Consider the following 16,214-nt stretch of genomic DNA (forward strand, 5'->3'; position numbering starts at 1 on the left):
GTGTGTCTAGGAAGCCTGTAAGAATTCCTAGCCAGATTCTACCTTAAATTCCATTTTATGAAATCTTCAGCTGAAAAGATTGCTATTTTGGGAATTATGAATAAGACAGTCTAAGCTTCATCTCTGAATTTGTAAGTGCATGACTTGGAAGGTGTTGATTTTGAACTCTTAATATGCTTTTAAACATTCTAGGATTGATATGTTTCTAAAAGTGACAGTTTTAAATATGAGTAGTTTATGCTTTTATGTCTGTGGTTTTATGCTTTTAAAACCAGGTATTAGTGAGAGGTCATCTGAAGTAATTCTCTGTTCAAGTCTGAGCAAAGGCAGTGAACATGCAAATCTTGCACTACCTGAGAATGCATACTAGAATTATTACTTGGAAATAAGGTGCTAGTTGGTAAAGCTAAACATTAATGTGAACATGTAGAACTTTACATACACAAAAGAATTAAAAAACATGGAAGAAGCCAGTGTTTCTGTCACTGTATCCTCCTCTCCATTCCTTTCCTCAGGCTCACCCTTTTTCCACATGGTCCCTACTTTTTGAAGTTTTCCAGCTTTCTAAGCAGCTGAAAGAAGCTGATTGTTGTTATGGTTGTTATTTTTTAAAGTATGTGATTTCATAGCATATCAAATCTTGCAGATTTCTGTAGTTTAAAATAAAGCTTAAAAAGTTATTACATCATGTTTAAATTTTCATAGAGCTATATTTGACCTTTCTCTCTACACAATCTCCTCATAGCTTTTTCCATAGGAAATTGCCATCAGAATCAGTCATGCATTTCTTGCATTTAAAGTTTTCTTCTCTATTGGTGGATTTCACCTGTGTAGATTGACATATATATAAATATTTCGGTGGAATTATAAGTTGAAAATGGCATTGCAGCTGCAAGACAGACAACATTAAGAGAAAAAAAAATCACTTGCAATTTGTGGCAAATTAATGAAGTGAGGATTATTGCAAATTATGGAATTGCTTCCAGCTGGATTACATAGCATAACATAGAGTTTGCATTAAGCTTTTTGTTTTCTGTCTACTATAGGAAAAAATGAATGCAACACACAGCATTAATGAGTGGCTGTGTTATTCCCTTCTTTTAGATCACTCCAGTTCCAGGCACTCATCCACTTTTAGTTTTTGTCAATCCTAAAAGTGGTGGGAAACAAGGAGAAAGGTAAGGTTTATTTCCTCTTTTTTTTTTTCCTTTCCCTTTTTCTGTCTTATCTTTATGATGTATTTGAAATTGAATGTAAAAAGTTTTTGTTTGACAAGAAATCCAACATTTTATACTGTTATGCCTCATATGAACATCCTCTTGCCCTTTTTAGAAGAGATACATGCTAGTGTGTAGCTGGTCAGTTCTGCAGTGGAGAAGTAGAATGAGTTCTATACAAAAGCTTAATTTCTTGGCAGAAAAAGTAGCAATAGTGTAATTTCGTGTGATTTGCATGAAGATGTGAGTTCCTCTATTTTGTATTCCAAATTTAAAGTTAAAACAGTTCCATGTTAATCTCTGTAATAAATATGCTGGCGGCCCAATAACTTACATTTGGAACAATGTTCCATTTTCTGTCATTACTTGCTTTTCAGTGATTTAGTGAGTAGAATTCAGTCTCTCCATAGGGTTTCCTGCAAAGAAACTTTCAGATTTCATAGATATTGAAGCATTCTAACAATCCAGTTAAAGTATGAATGTCCCATGCTTGAATACATGCTGTATAACATGTAAGTACACCAGTACTTACATGTTATACAGTAAAAATGCCTGAATTCACGTTTAAGTGTATCAGAGATGTGACAAAACAGAGGTAAGAGTCATTCTCCTCCTACCCTGTCCATCCTACTCAAGCATCAATGCTGCGTTAGTCCCACCCAGAGCACATCCTTCAGGTTGTGTTTCAGAATCACACTTGTGCTAACACTGTGTGTGCTAACACTATGGCCATTGGCCATTTTTGATCATTGCATCAATTCCCAAATTTTTATGGCCTATCTTACCATTTAAGTGCTATAATTTGTCTTTCAGTTCTTGTGAAGGTTATGTTTTTTTGGCCAAGATCACACTGAAGATGACACCTGTGGATATTGGGTGATGTGGTACACAAAAAAATGAAAGGCATGAACCAGTGTGATTCTTAAACCTCAGAACTGAGCAAATAAATTGTAAGTGGGTCAGCTTTCCCTGCCTCTTCCCTACAGCCTCCATTAGATCACTTCTAAACAGTGTCCCTTAAAGTAAACTGACAAAAGAGACAAAATCCTCCAGAGTAGATGTTAGGGTAATTCTCAGAGATGAAGAACCAAAACTCTATTTGAAGACCTGTGAGAGAACAGGTTACCATATAGGAGAATTATGGAATTCCTGGGCTGGTATACCTAGATACAAGTAATGCCAACAATGCTACTTGTGTCAAAGGCAGTTAATGATCTGAAAGATTAATTCTAAACAGTTTCAAGAACGTGCCTTTGCAGTCACCACAAAACAAAATGATCAGACTTGAGCATTCACAATCCAGACACTGTAGCAGTGTGAGGTGGCCCTGGCCGTCTGTGCAGTCCAGGGCGTTGTGGAAGGCAGTATGCTAGCACATTTTATAGTAATGATCAGACATCCAGTCTGGCATGATGTAGGTAAGAGGCTTAGAGAGCTGCACTTACACAGCAGCTTGAACAATTTCATGAAAGCTTGAAACAATTTCATGAAATGCTGTTTCACAGCTTTCAGTTCCCAGCTCTTAATTGGTCTCAAGTCTTACAGTCTGAATGGGCTTAACACACAAGGGCTGTTGTTTAAGTGTTAGGTATTCTCCAGGGCAAAAGCAAGTTTAAAACCTGATCCTCTTCCCAAACTCCCATTCCTATTCATATATTGCAGTCTGATGTTTCTCAGTTTATGTTAATGCAACTGTTACTAAGGCCAAGCAGATCACTGGAATGATTTGAGTTAAAAAAATTAAATGCCTTATGCATGCTTCATTCACTAGCACCGTTACCTAGAAGTGTCATTACACAGTGAAGTACATAGCATGAGAGTATTCACCAGCAGCTGAGTATAGCAAAGTATGAGAAGCTCTTAAATTTGCTTTGATACTGCACAAAATAAAATGTTCAATTGCAGAGAAATGTTGCACTTAATATTTCTGTGTTAGGAGGAGCACATCAAAAGGTTAACTGCATATCATATAAACATATTTCAAGTCATTCACCAACCAGAGATAATATTGCATGGTTGGATCAAAAAATTAGATTCCTGAAGGTTAAAAATGTCCACATATGGACCATGTGATGAGAGGGGCTTTACGCTCTAAATTCTGCCTTTTAGATGTTAATGTTTCATATCCAGTAGCATAATAAACTATTTCAAAAGGGTGTTCAAGATCCATATTAGCTCAAAGATTTAATCTAAGAGGTTAAGATATTTTTAAAGAAAAATAATGTTTACCATTTTACTTTTCCTGGGTTTTGTTTGTTTGTTTGTTTTTAATCTGGCTTCTCTACAGTCAGTTAACATGTTGTGATAAGTAAAATCACAGGATATTTCAGGACATAACTGTGCATTTTGCAAAGTTATTTATGGTACTTCAAATGAGATTTTTCATTGTGGTGCTTTTGTAATATGGTCAGATATTGAAAGGCTAGAAGTAGAGGGTAAACTGTTAAAAATAAACAAAAAGTATTTCCACAACAGTGATTGGGGGGAAAAAAAGGGCCTCAGAACCTACTACTTTTTTTGTAGATGAGAATTTCATTATCTTGTCTCAGTCAGATTAAGGCAATCTTTTACTGAAAGCTACTCCTAGGATTTTCTGTATTTAACAGATCACAGTGAATGAAGTTATGATTTCTAATTGACTGTCATTGAACACAGAAAGGTTATTGCAGATACTGTCAAGACTCCAGTGTTCCCACAGTTCCCCGCGTGAGATTTTATACCTTGCCATATGGTAACCCAGCCCATTTCATTGCCCTTATACTTGGAGAGTGTGTTCATCCATCTGACAATCAGCTGAATAAATGCACTCCCCAATAATACTCTGTCACTTCCTTTTGTACTTTGCAACCATTTTTCAAATGGGTCAAATGCAAGGGGAAAGAACTGAAGATCACTTTAAGGTAGAAAAAGCTAGGTTGAGTATTGAGTGTTGAAACAGGAGGACAGTGGGAAACAAAAGTATATACGGAAGTGCATTCAGAACACAAAAATGCTTTTTCTACAACCATATCCAATGACTCCATCGATATGTTTAAAAACTTTGGTTCTTGTTAGAAAGACAAAGTTTTGCAAAATGTGTAATGAAAAATATCATGACCTTCTGAGTAGATTTCTATTTTGAAAACCCATGCTATGACTTTCAGATCCCATCCCTGGAGATAATTAAAGTGAGGCTCGACAGGGCTCTGGGCAACCTGGTCTAGTTGAGGATGTCCCTGCTGACTGCAGTGTGGGGCTGGACTAGATGACCTTTGGAAGTCCCTTCCAGCCTGGACCATTCTATGATATAATTGCAAAATAACTATGAAAAATAACCTATTTATACTTTGAGTGAAGAGATTAATAATTACATCACCTGAAACACAAATGCATCTAGTTATTTGGACTTAAATTATTTAGTCTAATGGATAATATTATATTTATAATAAAATAGAACAAAAATGTAATGAAATGTTTATTAAGAAGAAAGGAGTAAAATAGAATTGAAGTTGATGAGCTGATGGTTGTTTCACACACCAAAAACTGTTTTCAATTAAGCATGAGATTGGATAGGAATTCAGTGAACCCAGTCAAGTGTCTTCCTCAGGCTACATCATGCTATATAACGTGTTTTCAGTGATTGTACATTAAATGGACAGATGTGGTTCATTTAATCAGCAGAAAATTGCAGTATGTCCATTACGACCCAGGGCTAACAGTCCTGTGTCTCTGTATTTAAGATCTGACTAATCAAGACATCAACTTTAAATAATCTGCACATGTAATGTGTGCATTTAGTGAGTCATTGACAAAATAGTTTCTTTGAAGAGAAAGAATATACAAGCATGTAGCACTTCTAAAAAACTTTTGTTAAGGGTAGTGCTTCTAACATAAGAGTCCTTGTAAATCATGCTGTTGTTTTGCCATACTCATTACTTTGTTTTCCACTTCCCTATTTTCCAATTTATTTGCCTGACCAGCAGGTGAGTTTAAACAATGTTTCCTTGACAAATGTGCGGTTGGATGCACTGGAGATCAGCTTCCGTACACTGACGTTTCCTGCTGACTCCACGTTCAGTGTCTGTGCAGTTCAGGTTGATATCTTTGACCTTTGTTGTTTTCAGATAACTTTGGTTCATAGTAGCTCTTCACTCCTCCCCTCTGTTTAATCTGGTGTTCCAAGCTTTTGTGTAGCATTGAGACAAAATATGGAAGCAGTTTCAAATAATAATTTTCAAATATATTTCTGGGATAGAAAATCAGTACAATTCTTTTCATTTGGGAAAGGATTCCTTGGCTTTGTTTTTCTCTGCCATTAGGGTAAAATGAAGCCTATGCTGACTACATCTTGAATAGTCATCTCCTAGATATGTATCATGCAGTTGGCCAAAAGACATTGCTGTGGCCAGATTTTTCCCTGATGTAGTCAACTTTACTGCTAGATTTGAATTGCCCATAGGTTTCTGTCTATCTCTTTTCTCTCTTTAAGGGGATGATCTTATGACTTGAGAAGACAACTCAGCAGAGGGTGCATTCAAGTATTTTTGTTTTCAGTGGCAGAGCTGTTTAAAGGTGACCTCAGCCCTCTTGGCCACTCCTGTAATTTTCTGCCTCCTTGGTTATGCTAGTACAGCTATTTTGAGGTTCTTATGAGATCATGGATGTAATTTAAGTGAAGGGAAAAATAACAATAGAGAAACCTTTTTTTTTTTTTTTGTGAGGACATGTAATTTCAGTCTATTTAGTTTTGCAGAGCACAGAATAACTCTGCAAGTGGATAGAGAAGCACAACTGCTTGTTAATAAGATGTGTTGTGCAGTATGAGCCAGGTGGAGGTGGAGTTGTTTAAGCAGTGTGTTGACCTAGTGCTTTTGGACATGGTTTAGTGTTGAACTTTCAGTGCTGGGTCAGAGATTGACTGGATGATCTTTGAGGTCTCTTCCAACCAGATGTTTTCTGTGATGTCAAATGGTAATTTCACACACTGACTTTGTTTGTGAAATTGCACTCCATCTCAAAAAGCTCTCCTTTGGTGCATTACCCACGGCACAAATCTCCAGTCACAAGGAAACCAGGTCCGATTCCCTTCTCACGTGTGGAAGTAAGATGTCTTGAGACATGGCAGTATCAATAGGCTGTTTGGTATGAAAGGCATAAAGCTGGACTGAGTTGCTGTCCATTTCCTTATCTTGTATGTGTTTTAGATCTAGTTACACTTTGGTGTGAGAATAAACAGAATCACAGAACCATTCTGGTTGGAAAAGACCTTCAGGATCACCAAGTCCAACTAATAACCGTACTCCATAAGCCATATCCCCAAGTACCACATCCAAATGACTTCTAAACGCATCCCGGGTTCGTGACTCAACCGCCTCCCTGGGCAGCCCATTCCAATGCCTGACAACTGCTGCTGGGAAAAATGTTTCCTAATGTCCAGTCTAAACCTACCCAGTCACAGCTTGAGGCCATTGCCTCTTGTTCTATCTCTAATTACCTGTGAGCACCAACCTCTCTACAATGTCCTCTCAGATAGTTGTAGACAGCCATGAGGTCTCCCCTCAGTCTACTCTTTTTTGAACTAAACAGCCTGAGCTCCTTCAGTCGCTCCTTCATGGCATTTGTTCTCCAACATTTATAGACAGTTTCTTTCTCTTTATTTGAGTAGCAATGAATGGAAATGAAGCATAAATGCACAGTTTTCACACAGGCTAGCATACATAAATATGCTACAAAAACTTGAAGCATGATATGTTGATTGCCATGAACCATCATAGAGTGATAATCAGAGATTGATGTTTAACTGCTATCAATTAGAGATATGCAGCGAATGAAGTATGATTGCATGTAATCTTTTTATTATAGCAGATGGACTTCTGGGGTTTGCGTAGAGACACCTAGCTCCTTCTTTATTAAGAAGGCTTTTATAGCAGCTCATTGATACCTAACAATACTGTTGTTAGTGTAGTTAATGTCTAGTATGTTACATAGTATGAAATATTTAGGCAAACAACTTTTAAGCCTTTGGGACTTCATGAACATTACTGTTCATGAAATTCTTAAGATTGGCTATGCAAATTAAATCAGCACCTTTGACTAGCTTGAATTCTGAATGGCACAGAGAAGCATCTTACACTTATTAATTAAAACACTGAAAGTGGGATACTTCTATACTGGTAAGATGCTGAAAGTGAAAAGATAATAACCTGTAGTATAAATCCACTGTCAAATGTTTGATTTAGTTGTTTCTTCACAGCAGTTGACAGTGATGTGTTCATGCTTGCAAAGTGAGACCAGTCATTTCACATTGACTTTTGCTGACAGGAATGGTTTGTGTGACTGTGATTCAGTACATTGTTTTATGAAGAAAACAGATATCACTAAGTAATTAAGAAATCAAGGAAATGTTGGCAGTTTTAGACATAATTGTAAGTTTGTTTGTATTTGGTACTGTTTTACACCACTGTCTTCCACATAGCCTGATAAATTGCGAATTACTATTAGTAAGCTTAATTGCTCATTGTGCATATATGCACAGATTTGTTTCACTGAATTTGAAAACCTGGACATTTTAACTTAAAATTCAATTCTTAGTGTGCTTCTGTTTTATTTAAGGCAGTAGAAAGAAAGGAAGAGAAAAGGTATCTAATTTAAACTACGTAGATCCCAGGTATATATTTAGTCACTCTGTGCTCCAGCACTTTCATGTGCTTGCTTGTTTCTGTGTAATAAATGAAGCAGCTAGCACACCGTAATCAATGTAGGAAATTACATTTCTAATGTTTGTAATGAAGAAACAAAATGTCATATTTTTAAGACAAGTAACCTCAAATTTATAAAGGTATTTTTTTTAGTATTCTGCTATTTAAAGAAGTATTTGCAAATGGGATCTGTTGTGGGGTAGGACAATGCCTTTTGTGCCGTATCAATAAATTGCTTTCTGTTATTCAGATAATTTTAAACTATGTGTGATTTGAAGTAAAACAGTGCTTCTGAATTGTTTCTATTTCCCTCCCATTCAAATATAATCTGAAGGAGATGGAGTTTGCAATAGATTTCCTTTTTCAGAATGTTGTTTAGCCTACGGGGAAATTTTGGTAGGTAGCAAAGCCAATTTGATTTATAATTAATTATAGCAATAAATTTCAGGGACAAATCTCTCCCTTACCAGAGTTCTTTTAACAGGAACCAGTGTGCTTTTTTGACTCGCCTCTACTTGTGTCATTGTACCTCCTTATCCTAATTTTCCCCTGCCCGTATCCAACATTTGAACTGCAGATTGCTCGTAGCACTTCTGTCTGGATTTTATGCCCACAATACACTGCGTGGATGAACTATAATTGCTATGTTCAAATATTGGATTTTTTTTTTCTTGTATAAATGAGTACCTACGATTCAAATAATTACTGTGCACATTAACTTCTTTAATTATTTCATTTGGTAGGTTTAACAAAATAATTCCAAATGTGTAAGTAAATATTTTCTCCTTCTCTCTTTTACCTCTTCAGAATTTATAGAAAATTTCAGTACCTTTTAAATCCTCGTCAAGTTTATAGCCTTTCTGGAAATGGACCAATGCCAGGGTAAGTCTACAGTTAATATTATTACCAGGAACTCATTTAATAAAATGCTACATAATCAAATGAACAGGCAGAGGCACATATAGCATGCTTTGAATGCATCAACACTGCAGAGCTCTGACTGTCTGTAGAAATGTACAGGTGTTATTTGTTTACAAGTATAAATAAAACTACATGTCATTTGTTTTAGTGATAACCATGCAGTACCTGTGGGATCAATTTCTCTCTCTTCACCGCTTTTACTACTGTATCAGCAACCTGAGTTCATGTCAGGGTTACTTTGATGTTACAGATACCAAGCAGCCTGAACAGTTGAATTGCAGGACACATACATGTGCATACACCTACGTCTGTGTAATATATATATATACAATGTACAGATAGATAGTCTTGCTCATGTCAAATAGAGGATATTGTTTCCAATTACAGCTGCTGTGTATTGCTTAGCAATTCCATAATCTTTGGATTGTGGTGGGCAGAAAATGACTGGACGGGCTATATTGTGCTGGCAGTGACTTCTTACAGGGACTGAAGTGTTATCTGAACCAAACAGTGTTGTAGTCACTCACCTAATTTAGTTCTTCCATGATTCTTCCTATTCTCCATTCATGTGAAAACAGGAGAATCCAGTATATTCAATACCATCTTTTGCCACCAGAAATTGTTTCAAGCACTGTGTACTTTGGTAGGAGAAAACAAACAGACAACATATAGTCTGTGTATCATTTCGAGTACATTGGATGTTATTTCACTGGTACTTGAAACTTTACATCAGTGAGAAGAGTTGCAGAAGGATTTTAGGAGATGCACATTCACTAACATGAAGTGTGCACTGTTTGAATACTTTTTAAAATGTTATCTTAGGAGTATTTATTGGTTTATACTTTTTGTTTGTTTGTTTTTAACTTGGAAGAGAAAAAGTTGGAGGTAGAAATAGACGCAGTTTGTACCTTGCAAAGTTATATTCCATTTGTCACAGATAAGTTATTGGAAAGAATATGTTCTAGTAGTTGCTGCAGTACTTCTGGGTTTAAGGCCAAACATACAAGAAGCTCTTCTCTCTTAAAACCATTCTACATCGGCTTTCGCTTAGTGTGTTAGACTCGGGATGTGTATAGCGCAGATGGCAGTAAAAGAAGGTTGGACCAGTTCTGGGCTCCTCAGTTCAAGAGGTATGTAGAGATACTGCAACGTGTCCAGAGAAGGGCATCAAAGCTGTGAGGGGCCTGGAGCACAGCCCTGTGAGGAGATGCTGAGGGAACTGGGGGTGTGCAGCCTGGAGAAGAGGAGGCTCAGGGGTGACCTCATTCCTGTCTACAACTACCTGAAGGGAGGCTGTGGCCAGGTGGGGTGGGTCTCTTCTCCCAGGCAACCAGCAACAGAACAAGGGGACACAGTCTTAAGTTGTGCCAGGGCAGATATAGGCTGGATGTTAGGAGGAAGTTCTTGCCAGAGAGTGATTGGAATGGGCTGCCCAGGGAGGTGGTGGAGTCGCTGTTCCTGGAGGTCTTCAAGAAAGAGGCACTTAGTGCCGTGGTCTGGTTGACTGGATAGGCTTGGGTGCTAGGTTGGACTGGATGATCTTGGAGGTCTCTCCCAACCTGCTTAATTCTATGATTCTATGAACCCTTTTTGAAGTTAAGTTTCTCAGGATATCTTGCACTATAGGATGGTTAATGTGCAACTTGCAGAATGGTGCTCAAAAAAAAGAATCTAATTGCCTACCTTATTTCTTTCGTGCATATAAACTTATCCTGTACTTGAATTGAAATGCTGTTTTCCTGCTCAAATGGTACTTTTTGTTTGCATTTAGTTAAACTCCTCCTGAAACACATGGAAAAATGAGTAATTCGTAGAGGAGGTAGAGGAGAAAAATTGCAGAAATTTCGTTCTGGAATTTATAAGACATTTTAACTGAGACAAAACCTGTAACCAATATTGTTTTACTTACATTATCGTAGAAGTGCTGTAGTAGAGATTAAGTTGATGAAAACTGAGATATTCTTACTCAAAGTCATCTTATTTTACTGCAACTTTCTTTTATAAACAGAGGAAAACCAGACAAACAAACCCCCAAACTAAAATAAAATCAAGCCCCCCTTACTGACTGCATTTCTGTCTATTCTAGACTTCTAGTTTTCATGTACCTTGTAATGCAAAGGGAAATGTATTTTAAGGCAGAAGCACAAGAGGGCAGTGTTAAGTTCAAACTGAAACCCTGCACTGAAGCGATTTAAACTTGATTCTTTCCAACCGGGACAGTTTTGATGTTGGGTTTTGTTGCTTTGAGTTTTTGTTTGTTTGGTTTTTTTTTTCGTGGTTGATGTTTTTTTTTAAGACAACATTTTCTAGTTCTTTTTTTCTATAAGGAATCAAAATAGTTTTATTTCAGAGCTGCTTTGAAGAAAGGTCTGATTAATTTTCAAACATGCTGCATTTTATCAAGCTTGTTTTGAGATGTTTTAAAAAATTCATTCCACAAAAAGGAATAATCTCAAATTTTCAGTTTATCTCCTGCCATCACTTCTTGCCTCTATCATTACCATATAGGCTGTATGTAATTTGTCCCTTAAGTGAGCAGTTGAATAAACTCTGTATTTCACTTATCAGTCATAGAATCATAGAGCCAACCAGGTTGGGAGAGACCTCCAGGATCATCCAGTCCAATCCATCACCCGGCCCTATCCAATCAACTAGACCATGGCATTGTTTTGCCTTTCTGCAGGGGCTGGGTTGCCTAATAAAACCTTCCTATCCATCCATCTCCTCACTCATCCATCTCTATATGTCATTTATACTGCTTGTCAATCAAAATGTTACATTTATTTAATATTGGCATATGTGTCATTTGTACTGAAGTAGAACAGAGTGGGGAGTTGTACAGCACAGAAGAAAACAAAAGTGTATTCTTCATTAGAGTCACTGCTATGTGGTGGATAGGGATTAATGTAATGTGTATTTATTTTAAAGCATCTATGATTATTGTAATACACTTGAATTTGGTCTGGTTTGAGATATTTTTTTGTTTGAATGCCGATTTCAGACGTTTACTCAACCTATAGACAGTTTTGTATTATCAGGGTAAAATATACATGTTGTTGGTAGAGCCAGGCTGTCTGCTTTAACCTACAAGTTAATATTATTTTTTTTAATTTATGGTGGTATTCTTCTTGTGGGCTGTTCTCATCAGTGAAGAAAATAATGCTCACAAGTTTCTAATTTAAGTTCCAAACATCTGTGCCTAACATAAGTATTTACAGTTTATTTCTGTATAAAATCTACCTAGCTCCTCTTTAGGTCACAGGGATCAAAGACAAAATAGATAGGAGACCAATAAAAACCTAATTCTTAGAGGAACTGTGAAGAAGCTACAGCTCAATCACTAAGTCTTTGATTCTTCTCTAGAGTGAGATAACCACCTTCTTTCATAGAAATGTGCTGGAATACAAGCTCCATAGCAGACCTGAGCTGGAACAAGGTTAAAACAATCTTTGTTCAGATGAGGAAGGGCCACATGTTTGAATTTCTTTGAAATCTGGAAATAATACATATCATTTTCCCTTTCTGTCCTCTCCCTTAAAAAGAAACAAAGAACCCAACCCAAAAAACAACCAAAAAAGCCTCCAAAGCTACCTTCCTCCAAAACAAACATCAAAAACAACTGAAAAACACACACACATGCAAGACCAACCCAAAACAACCAACCCAGCAAACTAAAGAAACCCACAACCACCTTTCATAGTATCAGTTATTGTGCATTTTCTTAATAAATGTTCTAGTGTGTAGCAGGTCAACAGAAAAACACTTTGAACAAATTGGCAATGAGTTTTAGTATTGGTATCTGAATATGCAATTACTCAAGTGGATGTGTTGCCTACTTCCGTAATGGGTGGGATGTTACTTGGAGAACTGTAGGGACAGCAACAAAGATGATTCTTGTAGCTTCTTAGCATACCTAAGCTAAGGTATTTGAAGCTGTTTATGTCCAGACTTATGTACACAATCTGTATAGAAATAAGCACATGATGCAAACAAATGGCACTGCAGCTGGCATTCTGATATTGATTCCTTTCCAGCAACGGAAACTGACCTGCTGCGAGGTCTGAACATCAAGTTGCTCTCAGCTGAGTGGCAGCAGTACACTTTTAAACACTGGTACAATAATTAATGGTTTAGACATTCTTTATTTGGGAGTAGAGAGATATGGGTGAGCTGGAGAAATCCTGGAAGCTCTGCAGCTGAACTCAGGCATAAAAGGTACTCCACAGTTACAGGCTGCTGCGGTTAACAAAGTGACGTGAAAATTGCCAGGCTGATACATTGGGAAATTTGTGCCTAGCACCTGTGTTTCTAGCCTTGAAAAGAGTTTCCCTGTTTGGTTGTTACATCTCTATAGGAGTCTTCTACTTCTGACAACAACTGTTATTGTGGATTTAATGATCTTGAAGAATCTGAAATTCAGTTTTTGTTCACCTTACAGAGAGGTAAATAATAGCTGGATGAATAGCAGTTGAGCTACAGACCCACATGACTCTGTAGAGAGGTCACCATTTCACATAGGCTTTGTCCCTCTGAAAAGGCTCCCATTCCCTTAGCTCCATGTAATTTATGTTATTTTTATATTCTATATAGACATTATAGCCACAAAAGCTATATTTCTTTGTAACTGCCTTAAGCATTTAATTTGGAGAGTGTGTATTTTTTGAATTCTCTCTGCAAGTTTATCCCAACAGCAGCAGCCTTTTTAAATCTTAAATTCTGCCCACTTACAGCCAAACGGAATCCCTACAACTTGCTCTGCAATTTTGCTGCAAATATACAGCACCTGGCCCTTTATAACATCACAAAGCAATAGGCCTATTTGGAAAATTACACTATTTTCCCTGATTATTGGAATTGACTGCTAGAGCATTTCTTTGCTGTTGGGCATTCGGAATATCCAGAATATTCCAGGAAGACATGCACCAAGAAAAATTATAGACAATAAGAACTGCATAGTTATTTTCTCCTGAACAAAAACTTGAACCTGGTCTGTATTTCTTTGGACTAATTACATTTTTGCCAAAGGATGGCAAAAGAAAGCATGCTGGCTTCATTGTGCTTTAATTATTGAAATTACTCTTGTGCACCATGAATCAGTCATGCATAGAACTCAGTAAGTCTTCGCATGTGAAACTTAAACCTTGGGTTTAGAGATATATTTTAAACAGCTGTTTAATAATATTTTTACTTGTATGACATCTGTGGTGCTTGCTGCATACATAGCAAAGTGTTTAACTGTTGTAAATATCACCAATTTCCACTCCTGTCTCAGTCTAGACTGCCAAAGCTGTGAGCCAGATTCATTCACCTCTCTCATAACCATTCTAATTGTTCTATAGTCAGTTTGCCACATGCAGCCTCTGTCTGAAATCTGTTTTAAAAGCTCTTGCCACATCCTTTAGCCTGATTATCAATTTGCTCTTCTCCCACCCCTGAATCAGTTATTTTTATTCAATCACCCTAAACTAAGCTTTTGACTATTACAGTTAAGTTACTTCTGAATGTATGACATCTGGCATCTTCATTCCACCTGCTACCCAGATTCAGTTTTCCCACAAATGCTTCTGTATTGCTTTTTCTGACTGGCATGTATCTCTTCCAAGTCTACAGGGCTGCTACCCAGCAGGGTAATATGGAGATAATGTGAGTATTATGCAGATAAGGCAAATTTCATCCTTACAAGAATCATAGGTTTTGACTCCTTTGTATCTATATTTGGAATAGTTTGTGGCCGTCTACTGACTGTAAGTGCTCCAAGCTAAAATAGATTGATATACATCTTAAGCAGTAGTCAAAGAAGACCTCAGTTTTGTCTGGATAGAGCTTTGAAGAACTTGATCCAGTGAAAAATGTCCTTCCCCATGGCACGGGGGATGGACTAGATGACCTCTGAAGCTACCTGCCAACCCAAACCATTCTAGAACTTGTTTTTTTTAAATGCATTTTTGAAAGGAAAACTCTGGGAGCTGTCAACCTGCTAGTCTGTGCCTGAGAAGATCACAGGATATCACAGAGTAAGATCATGGAACAGATCCTCCTAGAAACTGTGCTGAGGTGTCACGGAGGGGAAATTAATCGATGCGAGATGATATTTTTCCAAAATCAATGTTGTTTATTAATTTTGCTATTCAGAACTCTCACCAACCACTGATTTTAATAATAGTTTCATTCTTACATGGTCATGGAAACATTCAATGGATAATATTTAGATCTAGCAATAACCAGCAAAGTATTTGAATAATAAATGAACTGGAAGAGGTTTCCGCAGTCAGATGCCACTTGCGGTCAATATGCCGCTTGCCCAGTAGATGGGCTCAAGGTCTTTCTGCTCGTGGCAGAAGGCAATGGAGAATTACAAAGAGGCACTTAAGCATTTATTCACAAATTATTATTTTCACCCTCGTGGGGGCTAGCCACAGTCCAGACAGTGCCCAAAGCATGTGGAAGTCTGTCCGACTGGCTGCCGAGACTTGAATCTTGCCAGCTTCTGGGGAAAGGACACAGACAATCTTGGAACTTGTCTCCTGGCTTCTTTTGGATGATCTCTGTATATGTCCAGGAATTCTAAGCAGGACTTTTAGGTGTAGAGGCAGGATGTGGTGCAGTCTCAGCACAATGTCACGCTGACCACACAGGTCGATTGTGTGCAGGCATCCAGGGTCTGCTCCTGGTAGCTTGCAGCAGTGGATTTTATTAGGCAAACAATAAGGCAGTAGGCAATTGCAGCACGGCTTGAGCACAGCGAAGAGCAGGGAAGCAAAGCAGGTTGTTCACCTGCATATCTCCCTCTATCAATGTGGGCCGAGATTAATTGCCCTTTGGACACAAGAATAGCCAACCAGGATGGCAGTTAGCCAAACCATACCATATTGGGCAAAGCCACAGGCTCACTTTTCCCTAATTTGGGAAAAGCACAGGCCTTGCACTAGGCAGGCACAAGCTAAGTGTGTGTGCCTTACACCACAGGACCCTGGGCAGGACAGATTCAGTGGCTCCAGGTTCTTTTGTGTCCATTTCCCACACTTGCCTCTCTGGTGGAGCAGAAAAACATGCCTAGGCAAGGCAAAACATGTATAAGCCTATTTTGGGCCTATCAGGCCTACCACAACATAAGGTACATAGAGCACCTGGAGGTGATTCAAGGCAGTCAGCATGGCTTTACCAAAGGCAAGTCCTCTCTGACCAAAGTAGTGGCCTTCTGTGATAGAGTGACTACATCAGTGGGCAAAGAAGAGCTATGGATGTCATCTATCTGAACTTCTGTAAGGCCTTTCACACAGTTTCCCACAACATCCAAAACTGGAGAGGTACAGATTTCATGGGTGTCCAGTTATATGGCAAGCTTGGCAGTCTAGAAGAGAAAAAACTGTGTTTAGTTCTAATTCACATTCTTAAATGA

At 37.9% G+C, this 16,214-nt stretch overlaps 1 protein-coding gene across 12 annotated transcripts in view; it reads left to right on the forward strand.

Annotated features, from left to right (window-relative positions):
* Nucleotides 1–16,214, forward strand: part of DGKB (diacylglycerol kinase beta) — a 477,946-nt gene that overhangs the window by 246,758 nt on the left and 214,974 nt on the right. For all 12 annotated transcript variants that reach the window (XM_064167184.1, XM_064167194.1, XM_064167193.1 and 9 more), the window contains 2 exons: nucleotides 1,105–1,178; nucleotides 8,702–8,776. In XM_064167184.1, coding sequence (XP_064023254.1) covers nucleotides 1,105–1,178; nucleotides 8,702–8,776 — 149 coding nt within the window. The remainder of the gene's footprint in view (nucleotides 1–1,104; nucleotides 1,179–8,701; nucleotides 8,777–16,214) is intronic.

The sequence above is a fragment of the Pogoniulus pusillus genome, chromosome 28 (genome assembly GCF_015220805.1).
Source record: "Pogoniulus pusillus isolate bPogPus1 chromosome 28, bPogPus1.pri, whole genome shotgun sequence".
Lineage (NCBI taxonomy): Eukaryota > Metazoa > Chordata > Aves > Piciformes > Lybiidae > Pogoniulus > Pogoniulus pusillus.